The 20,687-nt window shown below is 36.0% G+C and overlaps 1 protein-coding gene and 1 pseudogene across 1 annotated transcript; both read left to right on the forward strand.

The window, feature by feature from the left end:
* Positions 1 to 1,158: 1,158 nt before the first annotated feature.
* Positions 1,159 to 2,750, forward strand: LOC149533076 (uncharacterized). The gene is made up of 3 exons (XM_089805797.1): positions 1,159 to 1,359; positions 1,447 to 1,659; positions 2,688 to 2,750. The coding sequence occupies exons 1-3, from the start codon at positions 1,159 to 1,161 to the stop codon at positions 2,748 to 2,750; spliced, it is 477 nt and encodes a 158-aa protein (XP_089661923.1).
* Positions 2,751 to 5,143: 2,393 nt separating this feature from the next.
* LOC149533077 (anthocyanidin 3-O-glucosyltransferase 2-like) overlaps positions 5,144 to 20,687 on the forward strand; it is a 48,909-nt pseudogene continuing 33,365 nt past the window's right edge.

Raw genomic sequence — 20,687 nt, forward strand, 5'->3', positions numbered from 1 at the left:
AAGCAAGACTATATATTCAAGTTGTAGGTAGTGAAGAGAATAGATTGTTATCCTTTCCATCATTCCTTTAGCACTAGTTAGAAAAGAAGCAAGACTATATTTAAGCTGTTAGTAGTGAAAAGAATAGATTGCCAAACATGTGTAGTAATTGTTGTTCTTTTTGTTTGAGATGTTATAGATTTTTTTGAGCATTCTAAAAGGAAGATATATCAAGCCATATTGATAGGTATGTCAATTTTTCATTTGATAGATTTTGTTAAATCCTATCTGTGGTTATATTCCTAAATCTAATCCATAGTTGTGTGTGAAATTTTTAATACAAACAGATTTAGATATTAATTTTTCTCATTTATAATCATTATTTGCTGCAGTATATTTTATATGCTTGAAGAATAGTAGATTTATTTCTTGAAAATTTATTAGGTGGAATATATTTTAATCCTAGTTCTATTAAAATGAGGAATTGATATTTGGTTTATAGGAATACATTTTTCATGTGATCATGATTAAGTTTATGTAATGCATATGTTAAAAGATGGTCTCTTTTTGCTATAGAAATATCATAAATATAAGACTCCACTATCCTATAAATATGAATAGTCAGTCCTTACTCATGAGAACACTAGTCTAATAGGAAAGCTACACTTTTCATTATTATTAGTCTAATAGTCCTATAAATATGTTTAAATTTTGTCAACCAAAGATTGGGTGGTTAACTATTTCCACTTTGGTTATGGTACAATTTTCTCCTACCATTAATCATTTCTTAACATAGGATTAGTTGTGTTTTAGTAACTCCACGGATCTAATAAAAATTTTATCTACATTGGTTTTAGGGTGTTGATGGATGTACTCAAAGACAAATGTATTATAGGGCACATTGCTTGGAAGAGACGAGTTATTTGTGCTCTTGTAGTTAGTCTTGCAGCCTTTGCCGCATCAATAGAAGTAGTTGCACAAGAAGGTAGAAGATCAATATGCAATTGCAAAAGAAGTAAGATTCTCTTTTATAAACATATTGTCTATTCAAATGAGACTGATTGTCATGATCAAATTCAAATGAGTAGACGAGCCTTCTTTTGTCTACCAGATATTCTTAGGCAAAAAGGAAGCATCACAAATACCATGCACTTAATGTAGCTAGAAGAACAACTAGTGATGTTTCTCCATACTCTTGGCCATAATCTGAGGAATCGTAAGATTGCTCACAACTTTGGTCACTCAGAAGAGACAATTAGCCAATATTTTCACAAGGTTTTGATGGCAGTGTTGGCACTCCATGAGAATTATCTTTTGCCACCTGGTCCACACACTCCTCTAAAAATTAGCAGGAAAGACCATTTTGATCTGTACTTCAAGGTACATACACTATTGGTACACTTTTGTTTTCTCGACTCTAAATTCTATTATTGCATGTCCTTTTGATTATAAATTTTTCTAATGTAGGATTGTGTGGGAGCAATCGATGGAACTCATATACCAGTCACTATTGATGTCGACATGCAAGCTCCATATCACAACAGAAAAGGAAACTTGTCACAAAATGTTATGGGTGTATCTTCATTCGATTATAAGTTTCAGTACGTCCTTGCTAGATGGGAAGGGTCAGCTACAGATAGTCATGTTCTAGCTTCGACCTTGTCAAGATCCGATCCATTGGTAGTCCCCCCTAGTATGTCAAATATATTTATATATTGATGCATATGACATTTTTTAATAAAATATATTAATATACCTTATTTTATGTAGGAAAATATTATTTAGTGGATGTTGGATATCCCAATGTACCTGGATTTCTAGCACCTTATCGTTGCACACATTTACCACCTAAAAGAGTTCTCAAGGGAAAACCTAATAAACACTCCACAAGAGTTGTTTAACCACTAGCACTCATCGCTCAAGAATACAATAGAGTGCACATTTGGCATTTTGAAGTAGTGCTTTCCTATCCTAAGACATGCAACGTCATATCAAATCAGGACCCAAACCAAAATTGTTTTGGCGTGTTGCATACTACACAACTTCATCACCATAGAAGACGGCATTACTTTTGAAGTTGACATTGAAGAGGAAGATGATCATGAGGGGATAGATGTACAAATACTTGAGACATATGGGATGACTCAACGTGATAGAGATGATTGGGGGAGGTTTTGAGATGAAATAGCAAAACGGATGTGGGATGATTACAGAGCTCCATCTTAGTTGTGAAAGCATAATATTTAGTACTAGTTGTAAACTCCATTTTCTATTCGTACATCTTGTTACAACAATCAAGACAATCTTATTGTATCTCTAAATTTGAAAAATCATTTTGAATCATTCCTTCTTTTGTCACAAATTACATGTGCTAGTAATCAACAAATTGAAAGAGAGATTCTTGTGTTGAGGATTTTGATACTTTCTCATCGAATTAAAACATGATAAATTTGCACTACATTTATCTTTAGAAACTTCTATTTCACTCTCCAAATCAGGTGAGCTAACAGGTGTATGAGAAGTCAAATACATATGAGGTGGGGGAACCACACATATCAATGTTTTTCCATATCTCAGTTCAGTACTCAATACCCTGCTCCTCAAATTAAAAATGGTGTCCCTGTGCTTTCCTTCATCATCGGCCGAAAACCACCCAATCCCTTCACCTCTATTCTTGAACTTTATTAGCTTTCCCAATGAATGCACAGATGCTAGTTAAAGCTTCCTCCAATGAAATGCAGCTACAGAAACAGCAACAACAATCGAGATAATAGTTTTTCTACTCAACCTCCTTGAATGCTTGGAAACCATGAATAAATCCATGCTCCAAAGTTTTATAAATGCGAGTGAATCCTCATTTGAAATCTTTGAAAGAGTTCCCACATGAGACACAAGAGATCAAATAGTTCATATGCATTCTAAGCCTCCTGGTTCTGCTATTCCTCTAAAAAAATCATCAATTTTGGATGCCTTTCATTGCACTCCTCTTTTCTTCAGTTCTGTAACCTGTTGGTATGATTCAATGCTTTCACCTTCTTCATCAGCCTCTAGTTGTTTCTTATGAAACATCTTCTTCCTGGCAACTTCCTTCGTCGCCTATCGCTTCTTCTTTTCTGTCTCAACCGTTTCTTCATTAATTGCTGACCGGGCAGACTTTCTCTTTATCCTTTTGTAAGTGGAGGGGATGTTAGGAGAAGGATCCTCTATCACCACTCTTGCCGAATCTGATGTTCCTGCTCCTTCACTGGGTGTCTATTGGGCTTGATCAGCGTTCTTTAAATTCTTCAAAAGCTTCTGGTTATCTCTTAATCTCTTCTAATGGTTGTTTCTAGAATAGCTAAGATCAATAATCTGTTTCTAAATTTTAAATTGTATAATTATAAGATCTTGTAGGATTACCCTCTTGAGTCTTACAGATCTCAAAGTTAGGAAAGAGGGCATTTTCAATACCCCAACGTTTACCTGTAATTGAATTCTGTAATGATCTGAAAAATGGAGATCATTGGCTCCTAAATGTTGGTTTGAACCAATTTTTGAGGTTATCATTGGTTGACAATGCTTGCACAGGTTCAAAAGTGTTGGATGCCTATTTCAACATTTATGGAAACACCAATAGTTGTAACCAATGTCCACTTTTGTACCCACGGATAAGGAGACAAAGGGACAAAAATTGTAACCCATCCATTGAATGTGGAAGGCAGACTCAGAAAAGATTCAGTTTCATCCATATTCAACTCTTGTGTCACATTCTCAGAGCACTACACCGACCTCCATGATGATGATCCCATTAAAATTTTGGCACACACAAGAAGGTACAACTGTGGTCATGAATTACTTTCCCTCAACAGAGATCCCATCAACAAATATACAAGCAGCACAAAAAACAAAGTAGAACTGCGGTCAGAGGGCTATGAATTACTTTTCCTCAATAGAGATGCCTTTAACAAATGTGCAAACAGCAAAAACCAAAGTGGATCGGAACCCTGACATCTCCCATGTTCTTTATATATTCACCATTACCAATAGAATCGGCCTTTTATTAGAGACTCAAAGTTATTTCTCAATACTCTCAGTTTTCTCCAATCAGATGGAGAATATGTTCTATGCATTTGTTGTTCTTGTTTTCTTAGCTATCGAAATGGGTTTTAAATCAGTAACAGCGGGTAATATAAATTTCTTGTAGTTACATTACTCAAGCTTCAGAATTGCTGATTGAGAAGAAAGAGTTGTAAACATGTCTAGGTCTTATTCATGTTAATTTTCATTTTGAATTTGCTTGTTATTTGCCAGAAATGCATTCAAGGCAGATTTAGTTAAACATGTCATATGCATTCTCCATGTTTCATATTTTCATTCACGTTTATGCTTGCCATTTTCATTCATGTTTCACACGGGATATAGAAATTTGGTGAGCTGCTACTCAAGCATATTTCTCCATTGAGTTTTTTTCTGTTCCATCCACCATCATCCTCAATTTTTTTTATATACTTAAAATGTCCCATAGACAACTTGAAATAGAAAATACGTAGCTGGAAAAATAATTATTATTTTACAATAGTAGTTATACTTGTTGTATCTCCTAATGTTGCTTTGTTGTGCTTTGATGAATTATCAGTAGAGGAAACGATAAGAAATTTACCAGTACCAGAATATAGATTGTGATCTCCAGATGAAAAATTGGTGACAAGCACCATAAGCTAACTATTTTCTGATCTAACTTTATATGTTGCCTCCTTTCGAGTTGTCTATGCACAATTATGTTTTCTGTCTTCAAATGAGTTTTAAAAGATTGTGTTTCAGGTGTAATGACTTTCGAGAGACTATAATACACATGTTTTTAACTTACCTTCTGCAAATCTACTTTGTATGCATTACACAATAGTTGATGTCATATATAGCGCTTCTGATGAGCATGGATAATGATGACATTCAAGTCACTAAAACACCACCTTCTACAAAAAAGGTATTTTGGAAACCATGTCTGGAATGTAAGCTTTGGGACTTGCTACATGAACAAGTCATGCTTGGAAGGAAAGGAGAGGAAGGCTTCAAAAAAGAAGCTTGGACAGCTATTAAAAGAAAGTTCAATGCAGATATGAACATGAGCTTGTCTAAGGACAATTTCAAAAATAAACTAAAAACTTGGAAACAAGGTTACATAATAATGAAGGAGCTGAAAAATACTAGTGGTTTTGCATGGAATGAGTCTACACAATCTATGGATGCTGATGAAATTGTTTGGAATGAGTTGCTTAAGGTAACATGTCCATTTGAATATTTTAATGTTATTTAATGAGTGACTAAGTTATTATTGATAATCAAATGAATAATTCAATATCTTTGACAACATGCAGAGGAAGGAATTTAAAAGTGTGAAAGTGTTTAAAAGGCAATCTTTCCAATACTATAATGACCTTGCCTTGATTGTGAGCAATGATATCACTGAGGGTGCCATTGTCAGCACTACACAAGAAGTAGAAGAAGGACACAATATGGATGAGACAGTAGATCTTAATAATGATTACAACAAAATTCATACACCTATTGGGGTTGTTGCTGATCTGGATGCAGAAGATACAAGTATTCCAATGTCCAATAAGTTTAGTACAGCAACTGAGAAACATACTCATTCAGCATCATCCTTAAGGAGGCCGAAGAGGAAGAAGGCTGGTATGGCTAACTCTATGGACGAGATGTCGCATTCAATTGATAAGCTAAATGAGATCCTCCTCAAGTCCCAAGTTATTGAATTGAGTGAAGAGCGTAAGACAAAAGACTTGGAAAAGGTCTATGCTACACTAAAAGCCACTAGTGAACTTAGTATGGGTACTTTGATTATGGCATTTGACACCTTTGTGGCTGATTCTGATAGAGCCAAAGGGTTCTTTATTATGAATGATGATGAGAGAGTAGAATATGTTCGAATGAAGTTTTTAGGGCTTTAGTTACTATGTTTGACATAGTTATGACAATCATTTTATAGCAGTTGGATGTTACTTAATTTTGGTGGTTCACATCCCATTCGATGGATGTGACCAAGGATTTTCATATTTTTGGCAAAAGTTTATTAGGACCTTTGGATTTTCATATAGAACATATATTTATGTTGACATTGTTAATTAAGTTTTGATGATCTAAATATAATCGTATGGTTTTATTTCATATAGAACATATATTTATGTTGACATTATTAGTTAAGTTTTGATGATCTAAATATAATCATATGGTTTTATATATCCATATGTTGTTGGCGATCATTTTATTCATTTCTATCTGCTTTTAAAAGTCTTATTGTTGGATATCTTTTATTCAAGATCTATTTAGTTATTGTTTGAGATGTGCTGGTTGGAGAGCTGTTGTTGACATGCTGGTCAGATATAACTGTTGTTAACATGCTGGTTGGATATTAACTATTGTTAACATGTTGGTTGGATATTAACTGTTGTTAACATGCATGTTGGATTTTAACTATTGTTGGCATGCTATTTTTGTTGCATAGTAGTTTGTTGACAACACTATTCATTTGATGTTTTTGGTTCAGTATGAGATGTCATAAGTTGTAGGTTTTCTACTAGAATAAACTTTAGATTGATGCTACTCTGTTATGTCATTGTATTAGCTAATGACAACACTACTCATTTGATGTTTTTTGTTTGGTCTGAGATGTCATTATACTTGCAACTAAAATGAGATGTTAGCCTCTATTGAAGAGCATGAATGTTAGCAGCCTGTGTATGTATATAACTCAGTTTGTTCAATTTAAACTATGACATAGTCTACCGACCAAGAAAACATTGGGAAAAAGTTGTAGAAGTTGTATTAAATAAACTTTGTTATTTCTTCTAGCAATTGCCATTGTTTTGATGGATGTTCCATGAATTTGAAGCCACTTCTAGGTTGTTTGAACTTGAAAGAAACTTGCGTTTGCCCTTTTGCTGCATACATGTCACCATGGGAGTGATTTTGCATTTTTGGATTCAAACGTTGTATTTCTATTGCATATGCCTACTCCTTTGTCTTTATTGATGCATGAAAATTTTCTAATCTTACCGATTTATTGATAAAGGATACCTAGCTGTGTATGATGTGCCAATTTATTAATGCTCATGTGGTGCTAGGCCATGTCTAGTAAAAGTATCGCACACAATAAAAAATCCAAGGTGCCAATTTTTTAGTTGCCCTGACAAAAAGAAGGTTATTAATGACATGCTATATATTATATCTTTCAAATCAATGACATGTAATCTCATTGATATACTAATGTTGATTTTGTATTGTAGGGGATTGATGGTTGTGGATATTTTGACTGGGTTGATGTCATCTGTGCAATTGAACATGATGAAGAAACTGACTGCAAAATGCATAAGACATGAGAGGTGTGCAAGGTTGGCATTGCGTCAACCAAAGCTGAAAAACAAGATCGAGGAAATGAGTGCAAAACGTGTAAGGCCCATGAGGCTGAAATTGTCTTTTTATGCAAACTTCTATGTGTAGTTATTGGCTTTATATGTGTAGTTATTGTCTTTGTATGTTTGAACCTTATTATGTGACAATGACCCAATGACCTTGTCTACAGACATTTGGCATATTATTTGTAATGCAATGATAATTTGTAAAATGTGTTTTGTTTTGTATGGAGTTAGTATTTTCATTATGTAGCATGGTTTTAATGATGATAAAAATGAATCTAAAATTCAGTATCTTACATTTAATCACATTTTCAATCAATCGAAAAGATATGTTATAAATATAATTGGTAGATTATTTGTAACATAACGATAATTTATATAATGTATTTTTTTTGTGGAGTTCGTTGTGGGCACTGGCTAAATAGCCAAAAAAATTGCACCAGCCAGTGCCTATGTAAATGTCATGCCATGCCCATCATGACATGCCTATACTATGTTGTCCCATCAAATTTGATAGTATTCACGTGATTCATTATGATTTAATTAATAGTTTAAAAAATTGTTTTACAAAATAGTGTTGAGACAAGCCATATGTAAACAACAATAGGAAACTTAAACTTCTTAAATATCAACATTTAAACTTCTTTTAAAATTTCTCAAATTAATAATAAATTATTAATATATATTTTGTTAAAACTTTATTCATTTTAATAAATTATAGATTTTCTCTTAGAATTCTTAGATTTTAAATGTATTATATTTTGAAAATTAAATTTAGATAATAAAATTATATAAAAAATATTATATTATACTTTATGCATTATAGTAAAAATATTATAAGTATAATTTTTTTAACAAAATTTAGAAAATTATCCAACATTTATATTTAAAATTGTATTGAAATTTTATTATGTGTAATAAATTTATTTGTTTATACATATAAACATAAGTAATGTGAGTTCTTTTGCATTGAATGTGATATTGTTTCTAAAAATTATAAAAATTATGAATAGAATTAACTTAATGAGATTTAATTATAAGTAGTTGAAATTTTTCCCAATATAAAAATAGATAAATAAATTTTGAACAAAACTTAGATTGTTTAAATAGTGAAAATGATAAATAAAAGTTAATATATCTAAATTATTTTTAGAAATTATTTTTACATAGATAAATAATTATTATTATTATTAAATTTGATTGTTTTTTATATGTTTAATCATTTACATGAAAAAATATTTAGATAGTTGAGATTTAGGAAATTGTTCAACATTTATTTTTTAAATGTCTTGGAATTTTATTATATGTATGTCTTTAAAAAAAATTCTATACATATACATAAATCATGTGTTTATATGTACTAAATTTATAAAGTAATATGTGTTCTTTTGAATAGTTTTTTTAATCATGTAATATTGTTTATAAAAATAATGAGTAGAATTAATCTAATAGAATTTAAATGTAAGTTCTCCAATTTTAAAAAAAAAAATTTAAAAAGAAATTAGCTTAAATTATACTTAAATGATTTTTTAATAAAATTCAGATTTTGAAAATAATTTAAATAATTTAAAATGTTAACATATTTAAATTAGTTTTAAAAATTACTATTACATTAATCAATAATCACTATAAATTATTAAATTTGATTATTTATAAAAGCATACAATTATGCTAACTATTGTATGAAAAAATAAAATTATATGCATTAAATATGGATATAAATTTATACATAAAATCTAAAAAATTATAATTTCTACATTTAAATCATTAGAAGTTTGTAATAGTAAGTTAAAATGTTGATATTTAAAAGTAAATTAATTTATGCATGGGTAGGAAGTTCAATATTGTTTAAAAGATGATTAGCAATAAAAATAATCTTTAAACTATTAATTAAATAGCAGCTTGAATCGGTCACATCATAATGTCAAATTTGATGAGATAGCACAATACAAGCATGGCAAGGCATTTACATAGGCACTGGCTGGTGCAAATTTTTGGTTGTTTAGCTGGTGCCTTCATTGTATAGCATGGTTTAAAGAAGATGAATTAATCACATTTTCAATCAAGCTAAAATAATATATTTAAAATACATCTCATTCATGTTAAAAGCAAATTAGTTGTAATCTAATGATAATTTATGTAATGTATTTTTTTTAATGGAGTTAATATTTTGGTTGTGTCACATGGTTTTAATGACAATAAATGAATTAAATCACATTTTTTGAAAATGACATATTAAAAATATATTTCATATGTTAAAAAATTGAATAAAAAAGATAATGCTTATTTTGACTAGTATTCCAATTCCACAATGTGCAACCAAACGGAGGAAATGTGTATTCTGGCTAGTATTCCAATTCCACAATGTGCAACCAAACAAAGGAAATGTGTATTCTGGCTAGTATTCCAATTCCACAATGTGCAACCAAACGAAGGAAATGTGTATTCTCATAAAGAATTCTCGATCAACCAAACGGTCCCAAATTGAATTCTGAAATCATAATCTAGATTCCAAAATCCAAAATCCCAAAATCAGTATTCCAAATGCCAATACTTAATTTATATTCCAGCAACCAAACAGACCCTTAATGATTTTATCAAAGACTTGGTCTCCCTGTTGTGGATGCAGAAGTGGAGCTCAAGTTAAAATGTTGTGCAAATGCTTTGGCACGAATTTGAACTCACTATGACCCTAGCAAGATATTGTTCGGTGAAGAATATAAAACGCACTTCCATTCAGAGACGAGGCTTTTTGAAACATGGGGTTGAAAGGTGTCGAGATGGGAAAGTTTCAATGTCAAGCCCATTTCAATGAAATGCATCATTAATGTGAGACGACTCTTCTTGAGGCAATAGTCGGCTATGACTCAAAGGCAACTTGGAGATTTTCCAAACTCCACACTACACATGGCAATGTAGAAGACAAAAAGGTGTTCTACGAAATGCCTACAAAAGGCCACTGAAGACAAATGTGAGAATATTAGAATGCAAAGGTTTCATGAATTTCAGAGACCTTCAAATAAAGGAAAGAAATCAACTAATTCATTGTGGAACACGCAATGCCGTGGATCCCAATCATGATGCAGAGGCATAAACCCTAGTTTTCCATGTCACATTCCTCGAAATGTGATTACCCGCACCTTCAATCATTAAGACATTGAGTCGTGTGGCTCAGTGTAGCAAAACCAATATGGTCTCCAACCAAACCCGACACACAGAAGCATGGTCAATACATGTAATCAGTTTGATCGAACACTCTGACATAAATTGATATTGATGCCCGTGGCATGAACTTCCTGTGATGCTCGTCACGGAAAGAGGAAGAAAAACATCCGCGAACCCAACGGAGAGGCATCTCGAAAATTCGATGAAATTCACGGGTTTGGCCTTTCGATTTCATACACAGTGTCATAGGGGTGAAATTTGAAGAAAGAAAGCATCAAGTAGTTTCCAATTAGCCAAGAATTGTCACAGAGTGCCAAGTGTGAAGAAGAATAGACTGCGTGCAAATTGCTTGATTAAATGTCTCACGTTCAAATAAGGTGGAGAAAGCAACGAAGTGCATTTAAGTACTAACTCATATCATCAAGTTGCACTAAATATGGATGTACTCAATTTATGGTATGAAATTGAGGCTAATCAATCAAATTTGAAATTTGAAAAGGGAAGGATCAAGTTTATGACTATAGGATGAATCATGTAACTATGAATATCGTTATAGATGAACAAACAATTAGACCTAGTTATAGATGAACAAACAACTAGACCTAGACGTATGATAGCTATACAAAAATAGCTATATAAATGTAATAAATTTAAAGAAAAAAATTATATCTAATATATTTATAGATATGATTGTGTGAACATTTTTTTTACATCAATGTTATAGACCATATTACTTGATCTTTAAACACTCTCATCTTAATAATAAATCATGCATATGATCTAAAGTCTATATATATAGGGTAAGTGCACCAAGTTGTGGTGCCAAAAGGGGGGTATAAGTGGACACCTTTTTCCTGAAATCTGCAAATTTTGAACTTCCACAAGAATTTGAAGATAATTACGTTCGAAATTTTAAGATATGACAAAAACAAAAGTCATAGTCCTTTGAACCTAGTTTCTAAACTACTAATTTTTTTTCAAAATGGTTTAGTTTTAGGTCCTCAAAAAAGGGGGCCACAAAAAGTGGTGTTGTTTATTCCAAAAAAACATAACACAGTACAAAGTGTGGCCCCCTAAAATTTTAACTTTTTTTTAAAAATTCTTTAATCACTCTGGTCAAAAGTTACTTAACACTATGTAGTTTATCCCAGATTTTTCGGGTAATTTTATAATGTGTATTTTTTTTTAAATGAATTTTTTAACTAGACACATCCCAAAAACGTGAAATATCTGTGTGCTCCCCTAGAAATAATTAAAAATTAATCTAAAGTCAAAACTTTTTTTTTTCAAAGTGTGTAGAATAGAGTCTAGTTTCTAAAAAATTAAGTTGTTGCAAAATTCGATGAACGAGCTAAAATCTATAGCCCAATTAGTACATGGTGGTTTTTGACAAAGAATGAACATACATTCAAAAGAAATTATAGATGAAAGGGTTGAAATAGTTCAAATTAAAAATAAATCATATGGTTAGATAGCTAACACAGAGACCTATAATGCTATGTAACTTGATCTTATCGGTACCCAACTACAAGGAACCTTGAAGGGGAGCACACAAGAAAAAATAATTACTTTTGGTATGTTTGCTGGAAAACACGTCTCAGACCTATTTATAAATTCCAAACCCGTGAGTTGGATCTCCAAGGCAAAACCAAGCCTTAGGCTTGGGTTTAATGCAAAGCTTTCAATAGCGTGTGCACCCTATAGCGCACACGTGCTATTTAATTTTTTGTTAAGTATAGTGCGTACGCACTATAGGGCGCACGCACTATCAACACCTAAATTACAAAATAGAACTAGTTGGGGGGGGGGAATACCTATGTGTGTGTGTGTGAGAAAGATAGAAAGAAAGTAGGGGATGGGAGAGGGGAGAGAGTACAAGATGGGAGAGAGGGAGTGAGAAAGAGTAAAGGTGGCAAAGAGAGTATAGGATGGGAGAGAGAGGAAGTGTGAGAGAGTAGGGGTGGTAGAGAGAGTACAGGATGCAAGAGAGAGTAGGGGTGGAAAAGAGAGTACAGGATGTGAGAGAGAGTAGGGGTGGTAAAGAGAGAGTGCAAGATAGGGGAGAGAGATTGATAGTAGGGGATGGGAGAGAGAGAGGAAGTGTGAGAGTAGGGGTGGCAGAGAGAGTATAGGATGCGAGAGAGAGTAGGGGTGGTAGAGAGAGTACAGGATGCGAGAGAGTAGATGTGAGAGAGAGTCGGGGTGGCAAAGAGAGAGTACAGGTTGGGAGAGAGAGATTGAGAGTAAGGGATGGGGGAGAGAGAGAGTAGGCAGTGGGAGACGGAGTGGGAGAGGAAGAGCGAAAGAGAAGAGAATGGGAGTGCATGTGTGTGAAAGAGAGAGAGTATGGAATGGGAGAGGGGGAAGATAGAGTAGCTCGAGAGAGAGTAGGGGATGGAAGAGAGAGTAGGTGATGGGAGAGGGAGTGGGAGAGGGAGAGAGAGGGGGGATAGAAATGTGTGTAAGAGAGAAGGAGAGAGAGAGTAGGGGATAGGAGAGAGTGTGAAAATGTAAGAGAGAGTAGGGGGTAGCAAAGAGAGAGAGAGTAGAGAGGGGGAGAGAGAGAGAGAGTGAGAGTGAAAGTGAGAGTGATTAGGTGGTGGGAGAGGGAGAGCAAGTGAGAGAAAAAGTAGGGGATGGGAGAGGAGAGATGGGGGATGGGTGTGTGTGCCTGAAAGAGAGAGAGTAGGGAATGAGAGAGGGGAGAGAGAGATAGAGAGAGTAGGCAATGGCAAAGGGATGGGAGAGAGAGGGAGAGAGTGAGAGAGAGATAGTAGGCGATGGGAGAGGGAGTGGGACAGAGAGAGAGAGGTGGAATGGAAGTGTGTAAGAGAGATAGAGTAGGGGATGGGAGAGAGCAGGTAGTGGGAGAGGGACTGCGAGAGAGAGAAGGGGGGGAATGGGAATGTGTATTTATTTATAAGAGAGATAGAGTAGGGGATGGGAGAGAGTGTGAGAGTTTGAGAGAGAGTAGGAGGTGGTAGAGAGAGCTAATATGGGATGGGGGTGAGAGAGAGAGAGAGTAGGGAATGGGAGAGAGTGTGACAGAGAGTAGGTGGTGGAAGAAAGAGCTTGTATGGGATGGGAGAGGGAGAGAGAGAGAGAGAGAGAGAGAGAGAGAGAGATTACAAGATGGAAGAGCATGAGAGAGAGTAGGGGATGGGAGAGAGAGAGTGAGAGTAAGGGATGGGGGGGGGAGAGAGAGAGAGAGAGAGAGAGAGAGAGAGAGAGTAGAGAGGAAGAGAGAGAACTTGAGAGAGAGAGATAGTAGGTGGTAGGAGAGGGAGAGGGAGAGGGAGAGAGAGAGGGAGAGGGAGAGGGAGAGAGATAAGGGGGATGGGAGTGTGTGTGATAGATGTAGACAGTAAGGGATGGGAGAGAAGAAGAGTGGGGGGATAATTGTGTGTGTGTGTGTGTGTGTGTGTCTATGAAAGAGAGAGAGTAGGGGATGGGAGAGAGTGTGAGAGTGGGGGGTGGAAGAGAGAGAGAGTACGACGATGGGGGAGAGAAAGTAGGTGGGAGAGGGAAAGAGAGAGGGGGGATGGGAGTTTGTGTGAGAGAGAGATAGAGTAGGGGATGGGAGAGAGTGTGAGAGTGTGAGAGAGTAGGGGATGGGAGAGGAGAGAGAGAGTAGGGGATGGAGGAGAGAAAGTAGGCAGTGGGAGAGGGAGTGGGAGAGGGAGAGAGAGGGGTGGATAGGAGTGTGTGTGTAAGAGAGACAGAGTAGGGGATGGGAGAGAGTGTGAGAGAGTAGGGGATGGGAGAGGAGAGAGAGAGTAGGGGATGTGGGAGAGAAAGTAGGCGGTGGGAGAGGGAGTGGGAGAGGGAGAGAGAGGGGGGATGGGAGTGTGTGTGTAAAAGAGATAGAGTAGGGGATGGGAGAGAGTGTGAGAGTGAGTAGGTGTTGGCAGAGAGAGCTCATATAGGATGGGAGAGAGAGAGAGAGAGTAGAGAGGGAGAGAGAGAACTTGAGAGAGAGAGAGAGATAGTAGGTAGTAGGAGAGGGAGTGCGAGAGGGGGAGGGAGAGAGATAGGGGGATGGGAGTGTGTGTGACAGATGTAGAGAGTAGGGGATGGGAGAGAAGAGAGTGGGGGGATAAGAGTGTGTGTGTCTGTGAAAGAGAGAGAATAGGGGATGGGAGAGAGTGTGAGAGTGTGAGAGAGAGTAGGGGGTGGCAAAGAGAGTACGGCGATGGGGGAGAGAAAGTAGGCGGTGGGAGAGGGAGTAGAGAGGGAGAGAGAGAACTTGAGATAGAGAGAGAGAGAGATAGTAGGCAATAGGAGAGGGAGTGGGAGAGGGAGAGGGAGAGAGATAGGGGGGTGGGAGTGTGTGTGATAGATGTAGAGAGTAAGGGATGGGAGAGAAGAGAGTGGGAGGATAAGAGTGTGTGTGTCTGTGAAAGAGAGTGTGGGGGATGGGAGAGAGTGTGAGAGTGTGAGAGAGAGTATGATGATAGGGGAGAGAAAGTAGGCAGTGGGAGAGGGAGTGGGAGAGGGAGAGAGAGGGGGGGAATGGGAATGTGTGTAAGAGAGACAAAGTAGGGGATGGGAGAGAGTAGGGCATGGGAGAGGAGAGAGAGAGAGTAGGGGATGGGGGAGAGAAAGTAGGCGGTGGGAGAGAGAGTGGGAGAGGGAGAGAGAGAGGGGGAATGGGAGTGTGTGTGTAAGAGAGATAGAGTAGGGGATGGGAGAGAGTGTGAGAGTGAGTAGGTGGTGGCAGAGAGAGCTCGTATAGGGATGGGAGAGAGAGTGTGAGATTAGAGGATGGGAGAGTGTGAGAGAGAGTAGGGGATGGGAGAGAGAGAGAGTGAGAGTAAGGGATGGGAGGGAGAGAGAGTAGAGAGGGAGGGAGAGAGAGAGAGAGAGAGAGAGAGAGAGTAGGCAGTAGGAGAGAGTGTGAGAGTGTGAGAGTAGGGGGTGGCAGAGAGATTACAATGATGGGGAAGAGAAAGTAGGTGGTGGGAGAGGGTAAGAGAGATAGAGTCGGGGATGGGAGAGAGTGTGAGAGTGTGAGAGAGTAGGGGATAAGAGAGGAGAGAGAGAGAGTAGGGGATGGGGGAGAGAAAGTAGGTAGTGGGAGAGGGGGGGATGGGAGTGTGTGTGTGTGTGTAAGAGAGATAGAGTAGGGGATGGGAGAGAGTGTGAGAGTGAGTACTTGGTGGCAGAGAGAGCTCATACAGGGATGGGAGAGAGAGAGTGAGATTAGGGGATAGGAGAGTGTGAGAGAATAGGGGATGGGAGAGAGAGAGAGTAGAGAAGGAGAGAGAGAGAGAGAGAGAGAGAGAGAGTAGGATGTAGGAGAGAATGTGAGAGTGTGAGAGTAGAGGGTGGTAGAGAGAGAGTACGACGATGGGGGAGAGAAAGTAGGTGGTGGGAGAGGGAAAGAGAGAGGGGAGATGAGAGAGAGTGTGAGAGAGTAGGGGATGGGGGAGAGAAAGTAGGCAGTGGGAGAGGGAGAGAGAGAGGGGGGATGGGAGTGTTTGTGTAAGAGAGACAGAGTAGGGGATGGGAGAAAGTGTGAGAGTGAGTAGGTGGTGGCAGAGAGAGCTCGTACATGATGGTAGAGAGAGAGAGAGAGAGAGTAGAGAGGGAGAGAGAGAACTTGAGAGAGAGATAGTAGGTAGTAGGAGAGGGAGTGGGAGAGGGAGAGGGAGAGAGAGAGTAGCAAGAGAGAAAGGGTAGTGATGTGTTTTCACATAATGCGTATGCGCTTTATAGTGCATACGTGCTATAGTGCATATGCACTATGTGAAATCACCTAAAAAGGTCAAAAAGTAACCTTGGGGCCTATTTCATCCATTTTCTACTTTTGATCTGTTATGCACTCTGTTATTCCGACAGAAATCACAAGTTTCAACATAGCAAACACCAAATTCAATCATTGGATACGTGATTTGAAAACTTTTTGAATATTCCTTGTATAGAAAAGGCTAGTGCAATCTATTTTAAATATTGTTTGTTGATATATAGATACAAATTTGATTATAATTTGACATGTTGTTTAATATATAGAGAATTCATTGAAATTTCTATGTTTGAATGAAATGTTATTTCAAAATGGTTAGAAATTTGACAAGTCATTTGATATATGTTGTGTATTCATTCAAATAATTATAATTTTTATATGTATTTGAGTAATTTGTAATTTACACATTTTAAGTAATTCATATGTTTGAATAATTTGACATGTAGAAATCATCATCATGCCAAGGAAGAAACCAAAAACTCAAACGATTGAAGATAGGGAGAGAGACTTGACAATTAAAAGAGATAAAGTGAAATTACTACGTGAGCAAAGAAAATTGCAAAGCAATAATCAAGAATTGACTGTCAAAGAGAATCAAGAACCATCGGTACAAAGAAACAAAGAAGAAGAATTGGAAAGACAAAGAGAACGAATGAGACTATTACACTCAAGAAGACAATTGAATTGTGAAGCTACACCATCTTCCAATGTTGGAGTCATATAGTCCACTACACCATCTTCCAATGTTGAAGTCATATCATCCTCTCATATTTGATGGCCATTTCCCTCTATTTTGTAGTCCTTTTTCACAACACTATTTCTAACATGGTGTTGTTCAAGTTCATGAATGATCACAATATTTGTGACTATACAACAAGTGTGTGTGTTTGATGCAAAGCCCTCCTATATTCCCCTAGGAACCACAACTCAACTCTGGGATTCTCTTGTATTCTTGGAATCTACCCAAGGAATTAGACTCTACTAGGGTTCAAGAGGAGGTCTTTGACTTGGTAACATCTTCCTACAACCATGTCTAAGAGGTTATAACCCAAATCATCAGTTTGTCTTCTAAACACTCACATTGTTCACCATGCACCTAGTGTACCCTGGTGCCTCCAACATACCAAAACTCATCCTTGGCTTCATACCATGACCCCAACACCTTCGATCATCTCAAAACATCCCATCTAACATGTTCCAACTCCTTGCATACTCTCAACAACTCATCTCTTACACTTTCTCGATTTTGCCTCTTCTAGGCTTGTTCCAACTAGCCCTTGCCAGTCACTAATTTGTTGAGATTTGCTATCTAGATTTGATTGTGTGACTAAAATTGGTCACACAATCAAATCGAGATAGCAAATCTCAACATTGATGGATTGTGGAAATCTGATAGCTCTCACTAATTTGTTGTTTTCTCCAAACTTTCCCGCAGAACTTCCTAAACTATTGGGTGATTAAAATACCCTTTTCCTCACTCTAAAATATACTCCAAAACCAACTACACTTGTTTTGTAAAATATCACTCAAAACTGGCTATTTCAGTCTGCCAACAAGGCCTAATTTAAGGCCATTTACAAAGCAACTCACAATCCCTTGACTTTTGGAACTCCCATGACCCAAAACAATCTTAAGAGACAACTCAAATGCAAGGATTCTTCTATTTTTTTAGTCCCATGATCAACTTCACAAACCACTAATAGATGTTTGAACTACCCATAGCTAGGAATCCCTCCTAGAATTGTTGACAAAATTGAAGAGTAGTGAAGTTCTCAAGGAAAAATCCCGAAAATAGTTCCAAAGAGAAAAAAGAAGCTAAGCCCTATGTCTCATATTCTAAAGATAAAATCTCACCTCATGTTTCCCTTGAAGAATTTTCTCTTGATAAAAAAATGTGAAAAGAAAAGCTTCGACTACTAAAAGTAACCTTAACAAAACTAGAAAATTGAAACCCCAAAAGAAGAAAATATATTGGCATTGACCAAGGAGATTTTGACAAGGAAACCCAATAAGAGGAGGATAGAAAAATGATACATGGAAAAAATAAAAAAAAATTAGTCTATCTTAGGAGAAAGGAGGTTGTTGAGGTTTAGAAGTAAGAAAGACACTATGAAGAAAGTTAAAGAAGAGGAAGCAGCTTGTAAAGCAAAGAAAGAGTATACCTTTGTGGATCCTAAAGAAACCATTAGTTCTAAGGAAAAAGATTATGAGAAAGAGGAATAAATTGAGGATTCAAAGGATGAAAATTCTACTCATACTTTAGTAAATCAAAGGAATGTGCAAGAAATGAGGAATTTAGAGTGTAATTCCCTACCCATGTAGGAACTAGGAAGGAAAACCCTATTCAAGAAAGCGAAATGTAGAGTGCTACTATTGAAGGAAATGTCATGGGTTATATTGAGACCCTACACAATAGAACTCTTGCATCAAAATAGGTCATTCCTAATACTATCTCAATAGAATCATTTTATTCTTTTGTCACTTCTATATGTATGGTACAAGATGGTCTAATAATCTAAGAAAACTAAATAAGTACTTGAAAATAAGTAGGAAGGAAGAGGAGAACAAGGATATTTAGGAAGAAGAGGATGAAGAAAGATAGAAAAGATAGCTTAAAGGCATCACCAAACTCTGGGAGGATATCAATAGTTCTAAATGATTTTATGCTTTGTTAGTGTCAACAACACTACTATGGTTTTCTAGACTTGGTTGTTATCTTTCTATTTGTATAACATGCTTAAGAATTCAAAGGACTTCATTCCTACTATTAGGTAGATAGGGTCATGTTCTGGATAGTATGTTGAACCTTTCAATAGCTTTGTACCTTTCTCTACTCTTTGTACTCAAGTTTTTGGTAATTCTTATCATATCACAACTATTCTTCATGGTTCATGCCCATTTTGTGTTTCCCAATCTCATGAAGGAAGATTTTGATCAATGAAGCCTATATAATGGAACATATCTTGATGTTCTTGACCTTATGTGGACTTGAATCTTGGCTTTCCAATAATTTCACATCTCATGGAAATAGATCCATATTATTTGGTTCCTAGCCTATATTTGTTACACATTTTCTTAGCATTTGGAAATTTAATATTTATTATGTTGATGTGTTGGTAACATAATTATATAAATTTAGATAGTTATCCTTAATCAAGAAAGTATTATGAAATTATTAACAAGACTAGATCTCATAATTTCGAGGATAAGAGATTTGAATTTGAAGTTAGAGTTGTATGCCTAACATGTAAAACTGCATGTTACAGGCTCATTGTAACTAAATTTCTAAATCTAGTAGTTTCATCATCCTTGTCTCTCAAAGAAATATCTTAGTATGACAAACTATACTAAGGAAATTTATTTATTAGATATCAGATCTAGGGTTATGGAGATGATGAAGTTAAAAGGCTTGAAAGGTATTTGAATACTTTTATAAAGCTTCAATACAAGATAAGATTAAATAAGTTAAGTTTCAAAACATAACATAAGATTATTAGTACCCTAAAGACTAAGTATAATTTTAAAAAAGATGACAAAATGTAACGTGGAAGAGGTGGGCATATGCACCGAGTTGTGGTGCCAAAAAGGTGACATGGTTTTTTTTTTCCCCTAATTTCTATAGCGTGTGCGTGCTATAGTGCGCACGTGCTATTTGTGTTATCAAAAATTTATATATGATGGGTTGTAGACCCACAACCCATCATTTTTATGTCCATTTTTTGCTATCCCCACAGAGAACAGCGCGTACATGGGTCAAAAACCCAAGTTTTCACCTTCATTTGCAAATATGCCTCCTCGCCAACGAAATCGAAGACAACAAGCACACCCACAACAACGCCGTAAGTGATATTAACTTAAATTTGCATTGTTTAATATGTTTTTCATATTGTTTTGTAAGTTTTTTATATTGTTTTGTAGGGTTTTTACAAATTTCATTTAGATTTATTTATTTATTTGGATTTCAATTGATTTTTTATCAGGAAATGTCCATAATCAACCGAAAAATCCATAAGAGCCTCAAAACCCTCAAAACCAAAATCCTCATCAAGAAGAACAACAAATTCCACAACCTAAACCAATTGCAAGACCTCCGCTAGGCACACAAGAAAATATAATAAATGAAATAGAGAGAGGCAAAATTGAATTAGAAAGACTCATTGCTCGGTTGAAAGAATCTAGACAAACCAATCCAATGAGGGCTAAATTGGCATCATCCCTCGAATCCATTAACACCCAAATAGCCTCAATTAGTGGTTAGTTAGATATTTGGCAGGTTAAGAGGGATGACCAAAAAATATTTTATGCAAATAAATTTTCATATGAAGATGTCAAAAAAAAAGAAATACCAAAAGGTAGTATATGTGCATTATTTAGCAAACCCCATGAGC

Source organism: Cupressus sempervirens, chromosome 10 (genome assembly GCF_028749045.1).
Source record: "Cupressus sempervirens isolate cs-2001-9-10 chromosome 10, ASM2874904v1, whole genome shotgun sequence".
Lineage (NCBI taxonomy): Eukaryota > Viridiplantae > Streptophyta > Pinopsida > Cupressales > Cupressaceae > Cupressus > Cupressus sempervirens.

Excerpts from the sequence above, each read along its gene's own strand:
- LOC149533076 (XM_089805797.1), top strand. The coding sequence starts at position 1,159 with ATGTTTCTCCATACTCTTGGCCATAATCTGAGGAATCGTAAGATTGCT. Across the intron at positions 1,360-1,446 it reads ATTTTGATCTGTACTTCAAG|GATTGTGTGGGAGCAATCGA; the intron begins GTACATACACTA and ends TTTCTAATGTAG. Across the intron at positions 1,660-2,687 it reads TGTCAAGATCCGATCCATTG|ATGCTAGTTAAAGCTTCCTC; the intron begins GTAGTCCCCCCT and ends ATGAATGCACAG.